Source organism: Peromyscus californicus, unplaced genomic scaffold, assembly GCF_007827085.1.
Source record: "Peromyscus californicus insignis strain IS unplaced genomic scaffold, ASM782708v3 Scaffold_8__1_contigs__length_139910024, whole genome shotgun sequence".
NCBI lineage: Eukaryota > Metazoa > Chordata > Mammalia > Rodentia > Cricetidae > Peromyscus > Peromyscus californicus.
The window spans coordinates 31,899,774-31,920,560 of NW_026294606.1; the positions used below are offsets into that span (position 1 = coordinate 31,899,774).

Sequence of the window (20,787 nt, forward strand, 5' to 3'; positions counted from 1 at the left end):
TGGTCTCCTATTCCTTGTTCTCCCTCTCTGTTGTTGATCCAGCTGGGATCTCCCGCTCCCCCAAGCTCTCTTTCCCTCAACCCTCGTCCCTCATTACCCCCACTCATGTCCAGGCTGTTCATGTAGATCTCATTCATTTCTCTGTCATTGGGCGATCCCTGTAACTCAGACTCAGAAAGACAAACATGGTATGTACTCACTCATAAAAACACATTTGTGTTGTGAGAACTTTATTATAAATCTAGAGACAGAATCATTGGTGGTTATATAAGACAAATAGTTGGAAATAATTGCTAGGGAATAAACCCAGTGATGTACCAGCTCTTTCCATTAGGAACAAGTGTGTTTATGTTGCTCATATAAAATGTAGACACTTTAGCACCTACTACAAGCCAATGAGTAATGGGTAAGATCTTAGCATTGTAGGTCCATAAGACATGAAAATGTATTAGCTTGTTCTGTGACCAATTCTTACTATGTGCTATATACTGATATAAATGTTAATGGGGTATTTTTATTAACAAGTATCCAATTTTTAAAATAAATATACTATTCCTTAATTTATTTCATAAATTATGCAAATGTGCTCATATATTTGAAAAACTTTTCCCTCTCACATGATTTTATCACACTTGAAATCTTGTATCAACCTTCTTTTTGCAGTGTAAATATGCATCTCTATATATTACATTTGCATTAATACAGTATACCCTTTGCCATGGGTATGACTGCAATGACCCCCTTTCTTCTGGAGATGCAAACTTACTTTCTTTGGGGAAAAGGATTGTTTATTATCTAAGCTATTTAATTTCTAGAAGAAAATTGATATGCAAAATTTTATCTTTATTTTTAGATTTCTTTGAATAGCTAGAGTTAGTAAAACTTTGATGCCATAAGGATATTATTGATATAGGCTAAAGCATGAGGAAAATATGAAAAGATTCTTTGCTTTATTAAAGTATCTTATACATAATGATACTTGAATTTTTTTCAAATACACTCTTTACCGTTGGCTCCATTACCATCAGCAATCCCTACCTGGTCTCAATTCACCATATGGCCCATGGTGATTTCAAATATGAGGTCTTTCTGCCTCGGCCTTCCAAGTCCTAGAATTACAGGTGTGTTCCACCTTATCTGCAAATTACTCTTATATTTGAGATTAATCTGCAAATTAAGACATTATAGTGAAGTCTACTTTGTAAATCTGGCAATAATATTTACATTTGCTTTTATTATTCATTGCATTAGAAGGTAAAATAAAAATTTGTGACCTATGTCTTGCAATCAGTCCACTATATTTTAATTGGTACATCTGCAAAATACTTTGGCATGTCATGATTACACATTTGTCGATTTGTAAATAATATTAACAGAAATTTATTGCAAATAAAATAAAATGTATTTATGTTAACATTAGGGAGAAACTGAAACCAAATATATCCTACATCCAAGTTCAAAAGGTTGAAAAATTAAATGATTAAGTTAAACTTGATTTCCTAACTTATAGGTGATTATGCTATCATAATTAAAGGGTGAAATTAATGTGATATTGAATGCTCTTGGTTTTTGTTTTCAAGGTGACTGTAGAATTAGATGCTTGGATTTCCTGCAGTTAAGGAGTGGCTGAATCTTCAGTAAGACTGGCCAGGGTCCAGTCTGGGAAAGTTTGGTTAGGCCAGGAGTGTGCCTAGTAAATATTGCCCACTGTTCAGTGTGGCTAGACTAGGCTCCTAATCTGGAGACATCAGTTCTGTAAGATGTGGGAAGTATATTTCAGTTCAGCTGTTTGATGAGGATGTGTTTCTTATGCTGACTTACAGTCTTTTATCAGTAGGAAAGTCTGGGCATGGTAGTGGTAGCTGCTTCTAGAGAAGACAGTAGACTGAGGAGGTGAAGTTGGAGTTTATGTACCTAATGCCTAACAGTGATTTACTTCATCCTAAGACATCCCTGGCCTGAGTAAAAATTAGGTTCCATGTGGATGGCATGCTTCTTCTCTTCTCCTCCCACTCTTTCTTTACTATAAATGCTTAAGAACAGGGCATTTGGAAACTTGTGGAAACATAGAACTGTGGACCAATAGCTGAGGAGCCCCCATAGTACTGGAGCAGGCCCTCTGGATAAGTGAGACAGTTGTTTAGCTTGAACTGTTTAGGGGGCCCCCAGGCAGTGAGACTGGGACCTGTCCTTAGTGCATGAGCCCGCTTTTTGGAACCTAGTGCCTATGCTAAGACACTTTGCTCAGCCTTGGTGCAGGGAGGAGGGGCTTGGACCTGCCTCAATTGAATGTACCAGGCTCTGCTGATTTCCCAGGGGAGACCTTCCTTACCTTGGAGGAGGTGGGAATGGGGGGTGCGTTGGGGGAGAAGAATGGGGGATGGGAGGAGGGAGGTCAGGGGAATCCGTGGTTGATATATAAAACAAATAGAAAATCTCTTAATTAAAAAAAAAAGAAAACGAAAAAGAACAGGGCATTTGGAGCTAGGAGTGTAGCTCAATGGCAGAGCACCTGCCTAGCTAGCATGCATGTGTTCTTGGGTTCTAGTTTTACAGAAACCAACAATAGGACATTTGCTCAGTTATGATAAACCATTCTCTGTTCTCAGAAAGTTTCAAGTTTTTCATTCCCCTTCCATGTCTGTTAGAACAATAATGTATGACACGTGTAACACAGCTTTCTTCTCTGGTTGTCATCTTTAAAGATGACAGCAATTGTGTCTTTCTTTAGAATTCCTTGGTTTCCCTAGAACTTCCCTAAATTGCTGAAGCCTAGTGTGTACCACCAAAAGGTGTTTTGTGCTCATCTTATTGTGTATTTCATCACTTATCTTTACTGAGCTGAGGAATCAGTAGTTTGGTTTCCATCATCATCTTTATCGGCAAGTACTAGAACAGTGAAAAATACTATACCCATTAGCTGACTTAGGAATCACTGATTTGTGTTTTAACACTCAAAGAGTTCTTTTGGAGATATTTTGGCTACTTTGTTTAACATATGTATTTTATACGTACACACACACACACACACACACACACACACACACACACATATATATATATATATGGGAAGATTCATGTATACTTCTATTTTTCTAACTTTTATAACTAAAATTACACAATAACTCTTTTGAAAGAACTCGGAAATAGACAGCTCTCCCAAAATACTCTCAGAATTTATGGGAGAAAGACATTTACAGATCATCCATCCTGTTTTTTCACGAATGAAAGAACTAAGGTCATAAATCTAAAAAATGTCAACTGAGGCTGAAAATGATCCTGGAAGAGGAAAGCCATATGAACCTTGTTTAGGAATGGAATCTGTATATAAAAAAATTTAAAAATCTATGTGAATATATGTATGCATGCATACAAGAGGGTATATGTGTGCGTGGCACATGTGTGGAAGTCAAGCATATAACTGGTTGTTGGTCCTCAAGCACCTTCCACCTTTTGTTTGAGACAGTCTGTCATTGGCCTGCAGCTTTGCATTCTTGGTGCCCTCAGAGTTCAGAAGAGCGTGTTTCTCTGGAACTGGAACTACATATGCTTGTGAGCCACTATGTGGATTCTAGGAACTAAAACTTAACCCCTCTTAACCACGGGACCATCTCTCCAACCCATAAAGCATTATTTTTAATAAAATAAAAATGTGATGTTAAACAAATGCCTAGAGTATCAATAAAAGAAATAAAACTAATAAAATGCATTAATCATGAGGCAATACTCAGTTTATAAAGTACTTAAGATAATTAGCAGTTTAGGACTACCCACCCACAAATGGATGGTATGCTGCCACTGTTTGGATTTTGAGCCATTTTTAGATGATATAGCACATTCCTCTAAATATGGGCTTCATAAGAAATCATATATATCTGTCTAAACACAGTATTCACCTCAGTGAAGTTTTAAGGTTCGTGAACTTGTGGCTTTTAGTGGTAGTCTTGAGCATTTGTTTAGTTGCCAAGTATCTGTTTTGTAAAACGTCTATTATCATACATTAATCTTCAGAATTTTTAAGCTGCCATTCCGGTACAAAATTAATTACATAAGTTATAATAAATCTTAAAATAATTTCCTCTTTGTTCTGTTCTAAAATGTATTGGTTATTTTTAGCTTTAAAGATCAGTTTCATGCTGTTGGTGAATCTAGGGGAGTGAGAGGTTGGGAGAGTGACTTTGTCCCCTAGGAGAACATGTCCAGTGTCTGGAGGTACTTCAGATTGTCACAACTGCCTGATACTTGCTAAATAAGTAGATGATGGCAACTCTGCAGAACATCCTAAAGTACATAAGAGAGTCTGTCATAGCAAAAAAAAAAAAAAAAGGCAACAAAACCACCCATTAAAATAGCAGTTGAGTTGAACATAAGAAACCAATGCCCTACAGCTTCACTTAAAAAAATGTTCTTGGAGAAACTGTATGAATGTCATTTATAACAGTATACAGTTGGATGCCTTTAGTCTCAGCCCTCTAGAGGCAGAGGCAGGCAGATCTCTGTGAGTTCAAGGTGAGCTTGATCTACAAAGTGAGTTCCTGACCAGCAAGGGCTACATAGCAAGACCCTGACTCAAAACAAACAAAGATACAAAACATAAGATACTATTTTTCTTTGAACACTGCTTTCACTGTGTAGAAATCTTTTATGGAGCTATAGCAAGTATTTAACATTCTTGTTTCTGTAGCTGCATATGAGACTCTTCTGGCCATGGGACCTTGAGTCATCCATGACAGAGCAGGTTCAGGAAAGTAGTCAGCAGGGTTGTAATTTCACGACTTTGTCCTACCCTTTCAAGATTGAGCTCTCACTTTAGCCACCTGGTGACCCATAAGACCCGCCCTCCCACCCCCCGTTATCTTCAGCTGTTACCTTCAACAAGAAAAAAACTCTCTATATTTGTTATTAAAGGATATTTTGTGTATCATTTACTACACAAAATTACAGCAATAAAATGTGGAAGGTTTCCTATAAATGAGAGTTTTCCTTCAAAATTTTTAGAATTCATGACCAATTTCGTGCTTTTGGAGATAATACAATGCATAATGTTAGAAAGCACCCTGTCTCCTCATGTGAATAATACTGTGGAGTAGAATACTCCACAGAATTACAATTTGCAAATTACAGTCGTACTGGTATAGTAATACCAAGGAATAAGCAAGCCAGTGTCACCAGCTCCATATTTTATTTGTGCTTTTATCAAAGGTGCTTTGTAATTTCTTTTATAGATGAGTATCAGAACCTTAACTCACTGGTGGAGCGGGAACAATTGCTACCGATTTGGAAATCAGGGGATGAAGTAATCTCCTATTGGAGTTCCATGTGGCTTTAATAGATTTTAACAACCATTTTGCCTGTTCACAAGTGGTTAATTGTTGGCTACTAACCTTGCCTTTCTGGTTGGAGTAAAAAATGATATCATCTCATTTGCCATTGTGTATGTGTGGACTATGATAGTTCACAGATGACATGCACCTTTAGGGATTATAGTGCTGTCTGGCCCATCTTATTCTCTGTGGATAGATGCAATATAATTGCTTAGCCATGAAAGGCTTCTGAAGCAATCCTTGTTTTACTGGAAGTGGTTATTACCATCAAACAAAATATTCCCTCCTACTAAGTAAGATGCTATTTATACGGTTGTCTAATTGAATCAAAGGTGTTTTTCTCCATAATGTTTCATGATTTATATGTAACATTTGTTTGAAACCAAACTGTTAACTGATGTCACATCTTTCTGCAGCATGGCCGGGCAGTTTTACTCAGGCTACTTGAAAGTCTATCTCTGACAAGTTACTCATTCAGACCTCAGTTTCCTCATTTGCACATGGAAAGGATGACCATTCCTGACAGGGACATTGTGAGGGTCATTTGCCTTATCAGTTCATTGTGCAGGTAATAAGGGAGGATATAGGAAAAAGCTTAACACCATGCCTTGTACATGGGAACATTCTTTGCTTGCTTTCACTTTTTCTTTTCTGTTCTATTCTGTTCTTTTCTTTTCTATTTGTTCCTTTTCTACTATGTTCAGCAGTGAGTGTTAGTTTCTTTTCTCCTCTGCTTTCAAGGTAAAACTCTGTCAGACTCAACTCTGTGGTAGGATTCTAGTTATTCTTGAGTAAGAATAGGACAGTAAGAAATGAAGGCAGTAAAATCCATGACTACAGGATTTACGGAATTAGTGTAGTCAGGAGGCATTTATGAATTCCAAAAAGATAAAAATGGAAGTGGTGTTGGAGAATCACTCTCATTGTGGTAAAAGCCATTTGTACAGGGGATTCTGATAAGCCAGTTTTATTTGAACTAGGAAAGTGAAAACCAAAATACAACAGAATTAAGGAATAATGGACAGATACCAAAACTATCTATGAAAGATCATTTAGGAAGTTTCTAAATATTGTTTAGAACCATTCATGTACATTTATTAATGATGCTATGAAAATCATTTGTGAAGAACACAAACCTTTATTTAAAAAATACAATCAAGAAAAAAGAAATAACCACTTTGCCTTTTGAATATACCATTGAGAAGCATGTAGATATACATTTGTTTAATTGTGCAGTGCTGGGTATGGACTCTAGGGCCTTACACACGCTAATAGAAACACTACCATGGAACCGTGTCTCAGGCCCATGGTTATGATTGAAATTATGAGCTATATGACTTTTAAAATGTGTTTTTGAGACTATAAGGTAATTACATCATTTTATACCCCCCTTGCTCTTTCAAAATTGTGGCCTCTTTTTCTTTAATTGTTGTTATGTATGTGTATGTTCCTAAATATATAAATACAACCTGCTCAGTCCATATAATGTTACTTCTGTGTACATGTTTTTGGATAACCAATTGGTGTGTTTTTCCCAGGGGAAGACTTTCTCCAGCTCTCAGCATTCCTTAGTTGTCTGTAGTTCTTTGTCTAGTATTGAGGCCCCTCATGGGTGTTCCTCTTCCTATGTTAGCATGTATGTTGGTCCTGTTTTTGTTCTAAGTCATATTTAGATAGCCATGTTGGTGAGATTTCATGGTGTAGCTTTTGATATTTCTAGGAGACACAATCTCACAGAAAACTCCTGGATCCTCTTGCTCTTAAAATCTTTTGTCCTCTCTTTTGTAATAATCCCTGAGCCTTAGGTGCAAGAGTTGTGTTGTAGATGTTTCATTTTGGACTGGGCTCTATAACTCTGCATTTTGATTGGTTGTGCTTTTCTTTAATGATTGCTGTCTGTTACAAAGAGAAGTTTCCTTGATGAGGGGTGAGAGCTACTCCTATCTGTGGATATGAGGACAAATATTTAGAATATAGTTATGGAATTACTCTAGTTTAGTAAAGTAGTACTTCAGATTTTCCTCCAAGATCCATGACTTCACTAGCCCTGGGTAGTTGGCTGGGTTTCCAGTACCAGGCATAATTTCCCTCCTATTGAGGGGTCTTAAATCCAATTAGAGAGCTATTACTTACTGCCAAGGTTTGCTTGCCACTACTTCACTTTTAGGATTATTATGCCATGCTGGTCATCATTGTGGTTCATAGGTGTCATAGCTGGGTAGGACTATTGGTTGTTTCCTTCCTATGGAAGCTCGCATGGTGTCTTCTGATGCTATGAACGTCTGTCCTCAAGGAAGTGGCTTTTAGGTCGGTTCCAGCTCAGGGGCCTATGGACTCTGTGTCTGAAGTTCATGCTGTCTTCAGCAATAGGGACTTACCTTCTACCTCTGTAGGGCAACCAACGGCAATAGCAATAGCATATAATGTTTGGGAGTCTCTTGAACAGTCATTACAAATCACTCAAAAGAGGGCTTCTCATGCCTGGTATTGTTTTTAATTCTTGTTATTACGTGGTCTGTGGCTCTTAGAGGAAGCAGTCAACCTAGATGGGAAACTTTTATTTAAAATATATCGGTGTGTGTGTATGTGTGTGTGTGTGTGTGTGTGTGTGTGTGTGTGTGTGTGTGTGTGTAATAGTATAATTCTTTATGACTCTTTCAGAAATCCTTACTGTTATTTTACCCTCACACCTACTCCTTCAGTACTTCTCTCCTCCCCTCTTCCTAACTAGAGTCCTTCATCCCTGTTTTACCCATCTCCCCCTTCACTTGTACACTGCTATTCTACATTGTCTTTTGAATCAAAATGCCATATTGGATTTTCTTTTCAAAATTTAGAGTCTGAGCTTTCCTTTTCAGTGTTTGCTGTGGAACTTTATCCTTGTCTACCATTTCTTGGGGTGCTGAGAATAGCACTGTGGACTTCAAGTATTCCTAAACCTTGCTCTACCACTGAGCCACTCCCTTAGCCCTCCTCCCTCTAATTCCTCAGGTGGAGATACAGACCCAGTCACCTGCTCTGATTTAGTCAGGCCCTACCTCTTATTAAAGGAGTGACTTTATATTCATTCCTCTGTGAAATTGGACGATAATAGACTTCACTTAGGGTTGTTATGGGCATTAAAGGAAATAGTGTAAGTGAAGCTATTAGCAGATTATCATTACTATGACCACTACTAGTTTCCTACCTAGAGAACTAGATTCAGTTTGTATCTCCTAACAACTGAACATATAATAATAGTAAAGCAGAATAATATAGGTTGGAATATATTGCAGTAGTAGGTACTTGCCTATCATGCTCAAGGCCCTAGGTTCCACTACCAGTACCACAAAAATAAATTAAATACAAACCAATAAGTAGGAATAATAAGTAGGGAAATGAATGAGGGAATAAATAGAAGAAATAGTTTAATTTGTTTTGCCTGGGCAAAACATGAAGCTTTGAGAGCTTCTTTAGTGGTAATTAAATAGCTAAGATGTAAGAAAGTAGTGAATGGATATCATGCTAAACAAAAAATGGTCTGTGCTTCTGTCATGTGGGTGAGGCATATTTAAGTTCCAGATATTGTTTTGTAGATATTCTTCATGTGGGCTGATTCTAATGATTTGTGAATTTTTTTGATGTTAAGAATTTATTTTAATTCTAAATTAATTTTATGATAATAAAAAAAAATCTTTTATCCTAGAGCCTCTGTCCAGCCACCTGTTGGAATTTTTTAATTCTGAAATAGAACCAAAATGCTAAAACAGAGTATCCCTGAGGATCACTAACTTGTGGGGGTGCCACTGAGGAGGTGACCTCTCAATAGTAATGTTTTCCGAACAACATGAGCATAATGACACCAGCTAACTGCCAACACAGAAGGGGAAAATTCCACATGGTCTCACCCCTAGATGAAGAGCTACATGTGGCCAGTGGCTACTGAAAGAGGGAGTATTAAGTTTCCTGTAGGGACAAGCCTCCCTTCTAGGTTGTCCAATCTAAGCAGTCAGCCTTGGGCATGTTATAGGAGTAATGCTAACTAAACTCAGTAGGTAGGTACATATGTGTGTATATATATATACACACACACACATGCATTCATGTACATGTATATACATGCAACAATAATAATTAAAGAGATCATGAATTTGAGAGGGGGAGAAATTATGGTACAGGTGTGGCCTGTCCCTTCTGTTACACTTTGTTTCCTGATGTGAGCTTCCCTGTTTTTGTCCGATTTAGGTTTTCCAAACCTTAAAATGTGCTAGCATATTTTCTGTAGTCAGAGTCTTCCTGTGTCCCACTGGGTCCTCAGCCGCTCAGACCCAAGAGGCTTATATTAGTTAAAACTGCTTGGCCATTAGCTAAGGCCTACCACTGACTAGTCTTGAACTCAGCCCATTTCTGTTAATCTATATGTTGCCACGTGTTCCGTGGTTTTACCTGTGTGCCATTACATACCGCTCCCTGGATGGTGGGCTGGCGTCTCCTAACTCAGCCTTCCTCTTCCCAGAATTCTCCTTATCTGTTTATCCCACCTATACTTCCTACCTGGCTACTGGCCAATCAGCATTTTATTAAACCAGTGTACAAAAGCATTATCCCATAGCAATTTTCACTAATTAACATTAGTTAAAAAGTAAGTATAGAGCCGGGCGGTGGTGGCGCATGCCTTTAATCCCAGCACTCGGGAGGCAGAGCCAGGTGGATCTCCGTGAGTTCGAGGCCAGCCTGGGCTACCAAGTGAGTCCCAGGAGAGGCGAAAAGCTACACAGAGAAACCCTGTCTCGAAAAACCAAAAAAAAAAAAAAAGTAAGTATAGAAGCAAATCAATCTTTCACCTCAATTTTGTTACATAGTTGACATAGGAACTAGGCTTAAGCTATCAAAGGACTAGGTTTGTCTGTCAGTGGTCAAAAGCTTTGTCTCATGGTACTTGGTTTATAGAGACTATCCTAAGTATCTCAATGATATCTCCAAATAGATCCTTTCATCTTCTAGAACTCTTTAAATCATAAATTTATGTGTTTACCAAATCTGCTTTCTTGTGATTTTCTTAGTAGTGTTTATTCTGATTTGTTGACTATCAAATCACAGACATAGCTTTCATGCAAATCAAGTACCAGCTGGAAGAGTTGTGTTCAGACTCTAAAATTCAGTGCTAGGTTCACAAAATTGGTAAGAAGGAGGGAGGGGGACATTTGTTTTCTTGTGTGTTATGTTCCGTATTAGTTAGCTTTCTTATTTCTGTGACTAAAATACCTGAGGCAACAATTTAAAGGAACAGATTTATTTTGGTTCGTTATTTTGGGCATTCAGTTCATGGTTGCTTGTCCCATGTGCTTTGGCTTCAGGCACAAGTATGTGGAAGGAAAGGCAGACAACAGATGGAATCATGGGAAAGGGGCAGGACAAGATAGAGCCACTAGGGACACAGCCTCAGGGACCTACTTCTTCCAGCTAGTCTCTACCTCCCAAAGTCCCCACCACCTCCCAAAACAGCACCAGCAGCTGGAAACCAAGTGTTTAACACATGAGGTGTGTGATGGTTTGCATTCGAACCATTGCAGAGCATAATGGTGGGTTGTCCTAAAACCATTTACAGATGTTTTTGTTTTATTCTTTTAGTTTTGTTTGCTCCTTAAGCCTTCCCTTCTAGTCACTTGTTACAGCTCCTGCTACTGCTTTGGCCATACTCGTTTGTACCATCCTGTACATTCCTCTCTCCTTAGGACTTTGAATAGGAAGCCCAAAGGAATGGGTACTTCAAGAAGGAGTAGATGATCTTGTAAGAAAGAGACTATGTGATAAGTAGGAATATCAAAAATTCCCTTCCTCTTGCTTTTGTTCTCTGATCATTTACACACACACATACAGCCACAACACACACACACACACACACACACACACACACACACATTCCATATGAACAATTTACTGACCCATGCATAATACTTAGTGGTCAGCCTTTATTTCTAATCATTTTTGCTGGTAGAACCAAGCCCTCTTAAAAACTCAATGTCTGAGTAAACTTATTTGCAACAGTGACTACAGAGGATACAATGTTGCTTGCTTTTCTTGGGAGAAAACCTGCCCTCTGTACTCATTTGACTCAGGATTTTGCATGCATTTGCTTCTCTGTGACAGGAAAGAACAATAAAACCATATCAAAAGAGCTAAGTAAGATTATTGTGGAAGGAGACACAGTTGCTCATTTTATAGACATTTGTCCTAATTTCCTATCAGATGAGAAATTTGAATCAAAGGCCTTTTGAAGAGTTTCTTACTTTGCAGTCTTCATGCTGGGATGGCTGTAAGCCAATGCTGGTTTTTTAGAGTTACTTTGAACATGAAATTCACATAAAGTGGCCCTGCTTTACTTCTTAAATGTCACTACACTTCTGAACTGGGATGGAAGCTGATATAAAATTTTAGCCAAAGAGTTTTAAGTTTGAGCACTGTCAGCTAAATATATAAACACTGTCATTCTGTGAAATAGCTGTATGAATTCTAAAATAAACCTCAAATATATAATGATATGTGGTAAGTTGTTTAATGCTAATGTCATTCCTGAAAAAAAAAGAGTTGATTCACAAGATATTTGTATCTCTGTATTAATCCCAGGAGCTTTCGACTCCTAGGTATATTGAATGTGCTTATGAAGAAGTATTCCTTCTATTTTAGGTTGTCCCCAAGTTCTTCCAGTGGGGAGCAAGGTCTTGTGTATGATCTCTACACACAGGAAGGCAGACAGTAAATGTACATGTGTTCAATATGGATACAAGCTGCCTGGTATAGCCAGGTAATTTCTTTGTCATTACCTGACATCAGTAGCCGTCCCTTGATGTGTTGAGGTGTGGATGGCCTTGAGAAACAAGCATATCCCATTCAGAGTTTAAGCATGCCTGATTAATTTGGAACTTTCTCAGAAGAAATAATCAGGCACATGGTATGTTGTTTTTATAAAGAGATTTGTTGCTATTTAAACCACTCAATAGCTCTGAATCCTCTCCTGAATTTCTCTCCTTCCTAAAGATCTAGCCTTACATCTATCATGTGTTGGGAACCATGCCAAACACCCTTAAAAGTGACAGATATAATAGTTGTCATTAAAAATTTGTAGTTGGTACAAGAAAACTAAAGCTTGGTGGTGTATATTAAGAGCATGTAATCTTTGCAATGGCTGAGGAGGACAAAGCAGAAGCAGCTCTACCCCTTGTGGGAGAGCTCGGGATACCCACAGAGATGATAACTGAAGTGTCCAGCAGTAAGGGGCACAGTGTGGATGGGAGAGCTCAGGATACCCACAGAGATGATAACTGAAGTGTCCAGCAGTAAGGGACACAGTGTGGATGGGAGAGCTTGGGATACCCACAGAGATGATAACTGAAGTGTCCAGCAGTAAGGGACACAGTGTGGATGGGAGAGCTCAGGATACCCACAGAGATGATAACTGAGGTGTCCAGCAGTAAGGGACACAGTGTGGATGGGAGAACTCGGGATACCCACAGAGATGACAGCTGAAGTGTCCAGCAGTAAGGGACACAGTGTGGATGGGAGAGCTTGGGATACCCACAGAGATGATAACTGCAGTGTCCAGCAGTAAGGGACACAGTGTGGATGGGAGAACTCGAGATACCCACAGAGATGACAGCTGAAGTGTCCAGCAGTAAGGGACACAGTGTGGATGGGAGAGCTCGAGATACCCACAGAGATGACAGCTGGAGTGTCCAGCAGTAAGGGGCACAGTGTGGATGGGAGAACTCGAGATACCCACAGAGATGATAACTGCAGTGTCCAGCAGTAAGGGACACAGTGTGGATGGGAGAGCTCGGGATACCCACAGAGATGACAACTGCAGTGTCCAGCAGTAAGGGACACAGTGTGGATGGGAGAGCTCGAGATACCCACAGAGATGATAACTGCAGTGTCCAGCAGTAAGGGACACAGTGTGAACATAAATTTTCCTGCCAATAGAAGGGCATGTCTAGAAGAGGAGAGACTTTTTCTTGCTAAGAGGTCTGCAAACAAAGACATGGCTGGCATATCTGTGCCACTTGGCACAGCTGTTAAAAGGGCACATGATAAGGAGGAGACACTGAGGAGGTGACAGGTAACAGATCACATGGGACTATTCTCGCCTCTGTGACCACTCAAGAAAGTGTATTATAGCTGAATTTATATTTAGAAAATACAAATTTTTAGTAGTGATTTAGAAGAAAGAAATGCAGGGACAAGAACAGCACCTAATAGCAATGGCAGGAATCCCAAAAGGAAAAATGTTCAAGGTTTGGGCCAGATGGAATTGCCCCTCAAGTTTAGACTTATGATTTTTCTAAGACTCTGGCTTTAGAAATACAAAAACTCATGTTAGGTTTATGGAAAATAACTAAGTATAGACAAACAGGTTTATATGGACTTTTTTTTTTGGTTTTTCGAGACAGGGTTTCCCTGTGTAGTTTTGGTGCCTGTCCTGAATCTCGCTCTGTAGACCAGGCTGACCTTGAACTCACAGAGATCCTCATGGCTCTGCCTCCTGAGTGCTGGGATTAAAGGCTTGCAACACCACTGACCAGCTTGTGTGGATGTTTTTCAAGTGTAACAATGGCATTAAGGTTAGCTAGAGCCAGAAACTTGAGTGTTGTCTGCTGGGTTGTTGTTCTTATGTCTTTGTTTGCATGCGCGCATGCACGTGTGTGTGTGTGTGTGTGTGTGTGTGTGTGTGTGTGTGTGTGTGTGTGTGTGTGTGGTTTTAATCCTAGCTTCAATTTTTCCAAGCAGTCTGTTTCTATGAAGCCAAAGCTAGGGTCACCAATACCTTTGTATTCTTCACTGAAGAAGGAAATGATTTCTTTTAATGCTCTTTGAGAAAGACCCAAGGAAAGTTCATACAGGTCCTGCCTTGGCTGCAGCTGCTCTCTTAGGCACATAGCAGGAGAGAGGATTCTTTAGAGCAACACAAGTAGGCTTTCCCTCTGGAATAAAATTTGGTGCAGTCAGATTGATAGAGTCAAGCCAACCCCCCAGTGCTAGGCAAAAAGGGAAAGAGTACAATAATGCCCTGAGGTGCAATATGTAAACTAGTTAACTGCTCTGATTGAGGCCTACTAGAAGGTATACAGAAGAGCTGCTTAATTAAGAGGGCTTGAGAAGTGCAGCAGTCACAATGCAGAGAAATCCTGTAATAGGGAAAGGGAGTGTGTGAGACTTGAAGAGCAACTAGAAGCCTTCAGTCATCATTTGTGCACAGCACACCTGCATGTGTTATTCTCTCTGCCTTTTTAGGTGCCCAGAAATGAACTGTCCACAGAGCCTTCCTTCTCTCCCAGCTCCCTTCTTGACTCTCTGATGCCAAAGGTTTTCAGTTTGTCCAGTTCAGTTTCTTCCTCATCACTAGGTCTTCCCTTTCAGCATGCAAGCATGTTACTTTCTCTCCCTTTCTGAAAACCATCACCCACTTTCCTGCCTTGCAGAAAAAGCTTTCAGGAAACTGTCTGCCTATGCTTATTGTCTCTGAGATATTTCATTCTAGACTGCTATTCTTTCCCCATCCCCACACAGTGGATATTGGGGATGGAACCCAGGACCTTGAACAATAACTAAGCAGGCTCTCCTGGTCACATCCCAGACCTCTCCATCTTGTCTTCAGGCCTGAGTCACCTTTGGGCTGCTGTACCTGTGGTCACTTCACCATCTGTTTTTTTCATTACATAGAAGCTTCTTGGGCACTCCCTGGGCACAGGATTTGTAGACTTTCTTCCTCCTCTGTCTGACCCTAAATGGGTCAGTGTCAATGAACTTGGTTTGTGGACAATTTGTTTTATTGTTCACTTCCCTCTTGGTGGTCTCAGCCAGTCTCCAGACTTGAAATGGATGGTTTCCAAATGTGTGCTGTCAGCTACCACCCCCTCACAGAGTCAGACTAGGAGTCACACTAATTTAGAGATGAAAATTCACCCTTGTACAGTCATAATTTTAAGATGCCATATTCATCAGCTCTCTAAGAGCTTGATTAGTGCATAAAATGAATGGAATGACTTGAAATGACAGCATATCTGTGGTTGAGGTTGCTTTTTTATGTAAACTTGTTTTGACTGCTTGGGATTTATTTGTCAGGGATCTTCTGTTTGACTAAGGTGGTGATTTTGTCTCCTTGGAGAATATGGCAACTTTGTAGAATCCTTGGTTGTCTCAGCTGAAGGTATAAAACCTAAAGGATGTACAGGATAGTCCCCTAAAAGAAGTTATCTGGCCCCGAGGTCAACAATACCAAAGTTAAGAAACTCTTAAGCAAGGGTTTATGAATTTAAGTTATCTATCTGTGGAAATTCACTGAAAATTTGATGAAAATAGCAAAATTCTTTGAACAGCACTTTAAGCACATGTTTTTAAGTGCTTGCCAAAAGATAGTACCCCTCCTAAAAAATGCATAATCTGAATTGTCCTCTTTCAAGCCTGGGATTCTTTTAAACATGCCCGCTGGATTGTGAGTACCTGCAGTTAAATAGTGTTACTCTTGGCAAGGCTTGGTGAGCAAAATGAGGTATGGTCTCTCTGATCTCAGTAGTGTGCTCAGCCAGCCATGACCTTCTCAGTGCCTCTTCTTTCTACACCCTGTCTACATTGAGCCACAACCCAGGCAGTTCTCAGTGGGGTGGCCAGAGATTACCACAGGGGAAACTCAGGGCCCCAACCAGAGGTTCACCTGGGGTTCAGGATGAATTGGAGTGACTTCTTGTTTGCAAACTTTGTACTTTATGTAGCTTCAGAAAACTTTTAAATTAAGTATTGGACAATGGAATAAAATTTTTATGAGAGAAACTACTGTTTCTTCAAATACGATTTGTATGGTGACAGAGAAAATTTTACAAATACATGTATGTACCCATGTGCACATGCAGTCTTGTCTATATATTCATATTCACATAGCAAATACTACAATATACTCATAATTGTGATCCTTCTTAAGGGATAAATTGGCCAATTTTAGGACTGTGAAGACAGACCTTTGAAATGCAGTTGTTTTGATTAGCATGCTAAGTATAAGAATTATCACAATTCCTCCATTATTTTTAGCGAGTTAGCATAGAGTGTCTTGCATCAGATTATGACTTTAAAAAATGTCTCTATGGAAGTAGAGTGTTGTAAATATATTGTGATTTAACAGCTGATATTAAATAAACTTTTTATTAAAAATAAACCTTGGAAATAAAAACATCACACATCAAAATTAATGTGACCCAAAACATATACAACTTAATGGACTTTATGCAGTTAGAATTACATTTAGAACTGAAGCTGTGAAACTTCATGTTCAGTTTTACACTTTTAGTTCCCAATATATTTTCTGTATTTATCCACCACCAAAGCCAAAGGGGAAAAAAAGTATGCCAGAACTAGAGCTAGAACAATTAGCCTTATATCACAGTGGTTTCCTAGTTTCTGTCCATAAGCTGCATTAGGTCTTTACTTATCGCCATATGTTTATCCTTTCTTGTCCTCTTCTTCATGTTATACTGTACCCACATGCACATTTGTCTACATATATACAGGAAGAATATCAAATTCATTGATTTCAGTAAGTATACTATTCATATCTGAAAGGCAATCCAGTGCCTCTGGTTTAATACTAGTCACTTAAGTGATATGTTTTTATTAATTTTGTCACTTCTTTCCCCTCTGATTTTGTCTTAAAAGGTATGTGACTACAAGGATATTATGTTGATGTACCCAATGACATCATACTAGAAAGTTTAGATTATTGAGGATTATGTATATATGTATCTCACTTGCACATGTATATACATTGATGTCAAGGTCAGACATAGGAACAAAGCCAGGAAACTAGAAGTTTGCTGTGGCTCAGGATCTGACCCACTTTCTGATATGTCGGTGATGGCTTAGCTTCACAGCCATCTACTCATCTATTGTCACAGGAATGAGGCAGTGTCCAGGGTAGAACTACAGTCAACATGATCTTTAGCTCAGAACCTCATAAGATGCAAAGTGTAGTTGCCTGGACTGAAAAAATTGTAAGTAATTGCAATTATAAGTTTTGCTATTATAATTAATGGTATAGACAAAAATTGTAGGTAATGGTATAGACAAGAAAAGTGAAACAAATTTTAGCTTTGCACATGGGTTTTATGTTCTTGTATATGGTCTAGCATATAAAAACATAGAAAACAGTTTTCTAAAACCTCCAAAGTGAAAATAAAAATAAATAAATGTATGAGAGGTGGCATGACATTCTTAAACCATCCAGAACTACAGGGCAAGTCATCTTCCTGGAGATCTATCTTCCTGTAATTACCTTTCTGTTGGAAGGCAGGAAGCTCCAGCACATCAACATGGCATTTCATTTCATACTCTCACTGCTATAAGGCAGTGCTCAGATACTTAAGCAATACTCACATGTGGCAATGGATAGAAGAGCAGAACCCTGTGTGGGAGTTAAAGATGGACATGAGACTCTGTGTATTAGTTTCTCCTGGGTTGTATGGAAAGTGAACACTGACTTTTGTAGAAAGACCCATCATTCTCCTAATCTCCTCTGGCCTTTTCATATTATAGTTGCTAAATAGGAAATCTCACTGAAGGCACAAGACAGCAGCCTACCATTAGTCAAAGTCAGCAGCAATAGCAAATAATTCAGAATAGTTTGAGGTACTAAAATTCTGTCATCCAACTACAAAGCAGGATGATGTCCCCACCCCAAAATCAGAAGTCCTTAAATCTTCTTAACTTACTGTTTTATCTGAAATGATTTGGCTCTAAAAGGGTTGATGGAAACTCAAAAACTTCACTTCAGCTACCTTTCCTCTACTGCTATGGAGGTTATATAAAGACAGATGAAAGAGAAAGAAAAAAGTTAAAATTTATACTAAACATAGCCAAGTCATCAAGCATTATATAACAGAAGTGATTTTCATTGATGTGGCCTTTGAAATATAACTCTTACTTGGTCCTATGTGCCTATTATGATCCCAACTTGAAGTTGAGGCAGGTGAGAACTTCCAATGCCTGCTTAGAGTAGAGCTGCTTAAAACATGTCTCCATTCTTGACCCTTATTACCAGTTTTGTCAGTTGCCACGGAAAAACTGACAGTAATTTCTTTTGTTGTCAGGTTGTTTTGAGATAGGTCTCTTGTGTTCAAGTGGGCCTCAAATGTCAATCTTCTTTTCCCACCTCTTGAGAGTTGGGATTTTAGCTGTGTATCACTTTCCCATGAGATGCTTGGGATGTGTAAACATTTGGTTTTCCATAGTGTGCTCATTGAGCTTTTCATGATACACGATCACTGTGAATGTTTAGAGCTTGTGTTTGAACTTATGTCTATGTCCTTGCCAAAGTTTAGAAAACCTCTTTAGAAAGATTCCCCCTTGTTTCTATGCCAGTTTATTCAGAAACCAAAACTTTTTGTCATATTTGCTTCCATTTTCTGTCTACACAAAGAACAGAAGCAAAGTTCCTGACACATGATGTTACTTACCATGTATTTAAACTGCATGAAGCCATTAATCAGTGCTTTCTGATAACCTTACCTGGATTTAGTGCCCTCTTTATGATAGGAAGAAACCTGGTACACACCATCCCAGCTGTTCAGGAACCTGACACAGGAGGATCTCTTGAGCCCAGGGCATGGGACCAGTCTGGTCAACACAGTTTCCCTACTCTTGTCAATCTCTTTCAGTCTCTCTCACCCTCTCTCAATATCTCCATCCCCTTGCCTTCCTCCCTTCCTCCCTCCTCCTCCCTCTTACCCTCTCCTCATATAAATATGAATATAGATATAATTTTTGCTTTATTTATATTAAATTTAGCCCAGTGTAGCCTGGAACTCATGATCCTCCTGTCCCAGTCTCCATAATGGTCATAGTACATGTCTGTACCACCATATCCAACTTGAAGAAAAAAAGAGACTCCATCTCTTAAATAAGTAAAGAAGAAATGATAAAGTAAAGGTAGATGGAAGTTATCATTTAGAAACAGGAAATTAAAACAATTTCAATACTTCTGTCAATTTTTGGTACATTTTATCCAAACATTTCAAAATGTTTGTACAAAATTCAGAAGTCCATTTTTGTAAATGGCATTCATATGAAATTGGAAAATGACCTTACAGTAAGTTTGGTACAGAGAAACTCTTGACTTGGAACTGTATCATACTTTATTTTTGGTTGGATGTGCAGGTTTCTGGATGAGAGTGAGCACCACTTATTTTGTTAAGAGAAAGGCAGTCCAAAGAAATTCCTGTTGGGTTTCCTGTAACTAGTTTTACCCTGTGAACAGTTACTTTCCTCCCTCTTCCCATGGGCCCTAAAATAGCCTTATTAATAGAAATATATGATGTTTGTATTTAAAAAAAATCAGGGTGGTCTTAGATGTCTGTCTTCCATTCTGGCATTTCCCTTTATACAACCCTTTAGAATTTTCTGTTTAAAAACTGGCATTCCAATAGCTTTTCTTTGGCCTAAAGCCTGAGTTACACTTTGAAACAGCAAATTAGGAATGTTAAGACATCCTCCAAAGAAGAAATGTTTGTTATGAAAGTAGAGCTGATATGACACTTAGAATTAGAGCTTCTTAACTTGTCTAAATGACAGCTAATGATCGTTCTTCTTTTTATATTATTATTTTTAGTGGGGAGATGGGATGAAAGAAATGCCTAGAGGCTGATATTGGGTTTGGTTCACCAAACTGTTAAATGTCAAATGTACTCTACTGATAATACATCTTTTGTCTCTTTTTAGGAGCTAATTTTGTTACTCGAAAAATTAGCCGGTCAGTAGCTAAGATTTACCTTGGACAACTGGAATGTTTCAGTTTGGGAAATCTGGATGCAAAACGAGACTGGGGCCATGCCAAGGACTACGTAGAGGTAGGAACTAACTCATTACATTAAAACTGCTTGTATCAGTTGACACTTTAAATGCCAGGCCTGCAGTGAGAAGCTTGACCTAGAATTGGTCAGATATAAGTTTCTGCTGACACAAATATTGTGAGTTTTGCAACTTTGGGAGAAAGGTACCCTGACTACTTGGGGAGTCAAGCAATTCCTTGAGCTGCTAGGACAGCTCAGCCCTGGAGGTATCCTGGATACCTCAAGCTGCAATGAGACAGCCCAACCCTGGAAGGGAAGGTATTCTGACTGCTCGGGAGAGTCACACCTGGAGCTGCTAGGACAGTTCAGCAGGGAAAGGTATCCTGACTGTTTGAGAGTCAGGCTATATCTGGTGTGGTGGGGCATGGTCTCCCTGCAGGATATAGCAATCCTGCTCCTCTCCTGGAGAGCTGCTATAGCTGAGCTTTGCTCTGCCCCCACTTAAGGGGGCTTCCTAGCAGAGTTCTGCTTCTTCTCTGGCCTACCATGTTGCTTCTTTTTGCTTCATGCTGCAAAAGGGGAAACCCCTGCAGAAATGTAGCCATCTCCTCTGACTCTGGAGAAAAGTGTTGCTTTTTCAGCTCCCCCTTGCTCAG

The 20,787-nt window shown here is 39.1% G+C and overlaps 1 protein-coding gene across 1 annotated transcript in view; it reads left to right on the plus strand.

The window, feature by feature from the left end:
- Nucleotides 1–20,787, plus strand: part of Gmds (GDP-mannose 4,6-dehydratase) — a 580,335-nt gene that overhangs the window by 257,511 nt on the left and 302,037 nt on the right. Inside the window, exon 7 of the mRNA XM_052727412.1 lies at nucleotides 20,061–20,188. Within this exon, the coding sequence (XP_052583372.1) occupies nucleotides 20,061–20,188 (128 nt within the window). The remainder of the gene's footprint in view (nucleotides 1–20,060; nucleotides 20,189–20,787) is intronic.